This window comes from Mus caroli, unplaced genomic scaffold, assembly GCF_978045245.1.
Source record: "Mus caroli unplaced genomic scaffold, Mus_caroli_1 scaffold_7, whole genome shotgun sequence".
NCBI classification, from domain to species: Eukaryota; Metazoa; Chordata; class Mammalia; order Rodentia; family Muridae; genus Mus; species Mus caroli.
In genome coordinates this window covers 90,933,598-90,938,255 of record NW_028227262.1, presented here as the reverse complement: position 1 = coordinate 90,938,255, position 4,658 = coordinate 90,933,598, and the positions used below count along the sequence as shown (strand labels likewise).

At 34.7% G+C, this 4,658-nt stretch overlaps 1 protein-coding gene across 1 annotated transcript; it reads right to left on the bottom strand.

Annotated features, from left to right (window-relative positions):
- Window positions 1–1,177: 1,177 nt before the first annotated feature.
- LOC110296829 (vomeronasal type-1 receptor 90-like) lies at window positions 1,178–4,230 on the bottom strand. The gene is made up of 2 exons (XM_021165616.2): window positions 4,054–4,230; window positions 1,178–2,553 (listed from the first exon to the last, which is right to left on the bottom strand). Exon 2 carries the CDS (start codon window positions 2,524–2,526, stop codon window positions 1,648–1,650), a length of 879 nt encoding a protein of 292 aa, XP_021021275.1. The 5' UTR covers window positions 2,527–2,553; window positions 4,054–4,230; the 3' UTR covers window positions 1,178–1,647.
- Window positions 4,231–4,658: the final 428 nt, after the last annotated feature.

Below are 4,658 nucleotides of genomic sequence, written 5' to 3'. Positions count from 1 at the left end.
AAGAAGAGACAAAGAGAGTCTAGATCCAGATAAGAGGGGAGGTGGGGAGGAACTGGCATGGATTGGGGAGAGAAAACACTAATCAGAATATATTGTATGAAAAAAGTTATTTTCAATAAAAATTAATTAGGGCATAGAGATGCAAATTGTAATTTCAGAGCGGGACAGGCAAAGACAGGAGAATCCCTGGGACTTCTATCCTCGCCTTGTTGGCAAGTCTCAGGTCACAATGAGAGATGCTCTCTCAAAATACAAGGTAAATACCATATGAAGATAAGACAGGGTTGTCTCCAAGCCTCCATGTTCACATACACAAAAACCACATTGTATAACACATATGTATAGATAAACAGTTTTTATTTACCAATAATGTTTTAATAATTGTAGATGAAGTGAAAACAGGATATATAACTCATAAGCAACACATTAAGTAAAAAGCTGGATAATCTAAATTCACATCATTTTATGATCCAGCAAAATTATAAGTAGGAAACAGAATTAAAGCTATAATGGGATATTTAAACTGTTCTTAAAGATTTAGAGTAAATAAAAAAATATATTGCAAAGAAGCTTAAAAAGTCACTATCTTGACTTCATCTTTTCCAATTTGCATCCCCTTGATCTCCTTTTGTTGTCGAATTGCTCTGGCTAGGACTTCAAGTACAATGTTGAATAGGTATGGAGAGAGTGGACAGCCTTGTCTAGTCCCTGATTTTAGTGGGATTGCTTCCAGCTTCTCACCATTTACTTTGATGTTGGCTACTGGTTTGCTGTAGATTGCTTTTATCATGTTTAGGTATGGGCCTTGAATTCCTGATCTTTCCAAGACTTTTATCATGAATGGGTGTTGGATCTTGTCCAATGCTTTTTCCGCATCTAACGAGATGATCCTGTGGTTTTTGTCTTTGAGTTTGTTTATATAATGGATTACGTTGATGGATTTCAGTAATCTAGCTGCATATGTATCAAAAGATGGCCTAGTAGGCCATCACTGGAAAGAGAGGCCCATTGGACAGGCAAACTTTATATACCCCAGTACAGGGCAACGCCAGGGCCAAAAAAAAAAAAAAAAAAAAAATGGGAATGGGTGGGTAGGGAAGTGGGGGGGAGTTTATGGGGGACTTTTGGGATAGCATTGGAAATATAATTGAGTTTCCTCATACATAATAAAAAAAGAAGTCACTATCACCAAGAACCTTCTTTGAGTAACTTCAACATCAAGACAATATTTATGATATAAAGTAAAAAATGGAAGTGTAAAAGATTTCATGTGGAAATTCCAACTTATGGTGTACAATAAACTTAAAGAACTCTATACTTCTTGGCAGCAGAAATGTCAAAGAATATTTATGTGTGGCACTGCAAATTTAATTTAAATCATATGAAGAATCTTGCTTTGATACTTGAACCATTAAAGTTTAAAAAGAATATCTTTTAGGAAAAAAAATGTTGGGGGTTGTACCAGCATGGAGCCTTAAAAACTCTGTAACTCTAGTTCCAGAGGATCCCACGAGCTCTTTTGACTTCTCTGGGCACCAGGAATACAAACATGCATACATGATGTCACAACATTTATAGTTATAAATAAAAGAAATAAGTTTATTTTTTTTAAAGAAGAGAAAAATACCTCATTTAAAACATACGGTGTCATTCTGACCTAAAGTTTTTCAGCACATTGATTATTCTCTTATCAGAACTGATTTGTACCACAGGAGTAATTATAGGATAGATATTCATCACAAACATTTGAACAGTTAGGACAACTGGGTCATATACCCATAACAGGATTGAAGTGAATGAAATGATGAAGTCCACCCAGTACATGACTACAAAGAAAACTACCAGAATCAAGATCATCTGGGTGGCCCTTTTCTCAGGGGAGGCTCTCAGGTGCCTGATGCTATGAAGATGCTTGCATTGCTTCTGATGTCTGAACAAGATAATCACCATGTATGTACTTGTGGTCATCATGACACCTACAAGAAACACATCTCTAGACATTGCCACTGTTAACATCAATCCCCTGATGATGTGGTTCACGGGGTAGAGGAAGCAGGATTTAGAGACCTTCATCTGGTGAGTCTCACTTATATTGGTAAAACCAGCAACGTAGAAGAACCACCTACTACTGAATAATACATTGAAGGACCAAAGATAGAAAAAAGCATACATCATGTATGTTTTTAGTTTTTGTTTAAATTTTGCAAACAAGGAGGTATTGGGACTGATTGTGACAGCCTGGAACACACTCAGGAGGCAGGTGATGCAGATAGAGAGGCCTCTCATCACCCTGTTTATGTAAAATACTGTCTTACATTTGACGTCATTCCCAAATTTTAGTGACTCTAATATGTCCCCACCAGTGAGGATCATCATTATATGAATGAAGGTTAGTTGACAGGAGATCAGGTCCATGGGCTTAGGTCTGTGGCATAGTATTATGAAAGTATAGAAAAAAAGAAGAAACATATTGACTAGGACTCCAAATCCAGCTTGGAAGTAAAGGACAGTATTTGATGAGGACATAAGAGAAAAGACTACTCACCATAAAAGCTGAGAGAGAAAAAAGCAGAGAGGAAACATATTTCACATATCTAGAAAATATAATAGTGTATACATATAACTTTTGATTAATAGTCTCTCTATATGCATATGTATATGTATATGTATATGTATATGTATATGTATATGTATATGTATATGTATATGTATATGTATATGTATATGTATATGTATATGTATATGTATATGTATATGTATATGTATATGTATATGTATACATATGTATATTCTGTTTTACTTACTTATTATTGATATCCTGTGTCTATTACTTTTAATGTTCTAGACTGTACATCATAGCCTAAATTTCTATCTGCTTTACATGTATCTCCTAGATAAAGCTCATATTATAGAAAGTACATGCATCCACAGTGACATCTATACAGAATGTACACTTTGTGTGCCTGTATTGCATTTGAGCCTCATGCCTTAGAAAAACATTCCTATTGATTTAAATTGTCTCATTTTGTAATTATCACCTGAACCAGTAATGATGAGCACAGAATATTGATCACATTTGCACAACTCAACAAAAATCATAGCAGTCTGGGAAAAACATCACAAAAGGAATCCAAAAAACTAAGATGTCAGTCTCATACTACATGATTTTACTGTGCTCTATTTAGCAACTATCCATGTTTTTACTTGTATTTCTAATGGAATCACAGTTTTAATTCATGGTAATCTCACTATTTTAATCATCAAAATGTCTTTTGCAATTCATCTGTTTTTATGTTTCTTTTTCCAAAACATCTTACACCACCAGAATTTGGAATTAAAGACATAGATATAGTTGGAGATCATTAACGTACTTTCCACACTCTATTAATTGCATAACAATTAACTATGGTCTTAAATGGTGTTCTGGTTCAGTTCCCATCCAATTTCAACCCTTTGTAAGACAGACAATATTTTTCTTTTCTTTTTAAGGGGGAAGGAAGTAAATCATTAACAGTATGATCCCTTATGGCTTTTTCAGGCACCCCTGTTGCTAATTTACCTACCTTCTCCACCTTCTGTATTTATCTCCCTCACCCTTATCTAAAAATGCACCCATTTCCCCATTTTCCTTATCAAATCAACTCTATTCTGCTATTCTCCTTTAGTTTCCTCCCAGCTTCTTCTGGATTTACCTCTCTTCCCCTTCCTAAAGAGTCCCCCTTTTCCATTTTCCTAATGAGAACACTTGTATCACACCATTTCCCTTTTTCTTTTTCTCTTTCTTCTCCCTCAACCTCCCTAAGCACCCCCTCACCTCCTACTTTCCCATTTCCCTTATGAGATCACTTGTATTCTGCTATTCTTCTTTCTATTGCTTCCACCACCACCCCCAGCCCTATTCTGGCAATGCTCTTATTTTACATTCCTGTTTTCTGTAGTTTCTACAGGCTACAGAATTACATTTGAAGATCTGAATCTCTCCAATGAAAGAGAACATGCGACTCTAAGACAAACATGTGAATTTTCAACACGTTATTACAAACATGAACTCACCAAAGATGACCATAGAGTGATTCTGTTTTGAAATTTCTGTTTTAAAGAGATTTCTTCCTATGCAGTGAAAATCAAGGTCTCCAGTGTTAGCACACATCATCAATATCTTTGGTGTTCATGTAAACTATTTGTCCTGGTTACCAAGGTCAATTTAATATGAAATTAATTTAATTTAGTACTTTATGATACAGAAATAAAAATGACTATATTGACTTGTGTTAAAAGAGTGCCAAATTATATAGTTCAGTTACATATTTCACATATATAGTACATGTATGTATGTATGTATGTATGTATGTATGTATGGAAACTATGAAGAAATTGATGGGTGAGACTACCCTATAACATTTCCATTTATATGATACCATGAGTCACATATTTTATGCTTACATAATTTTTGCTACTAAAAAGCTTAATCTAGCAAAGTAATGGATTCTTCCCAATTGACAGAATCAAACATTTGATTCTCTCAACAATATATATATATTTTAGTAACTGTATAGTGATGCTCTGTCTTTTAAAATTCCAGGCTAAGAGCTAGGGAGATGGTTGAGTGGTTAAGATGATTTTTACTCTTGCAAAGGACAGGAGTTAGATTCCCAGCA

Bases quoted from the DNA above. Each gene is read 5' to 3' on its own strand.
- LOC110296829 (XM_021165616.2), bottom strand. From the start codon at position 2,526: ATGTCCTCATCAAATACTGTCCTTTACTTCCAAGCTGGATTTGGAGTC.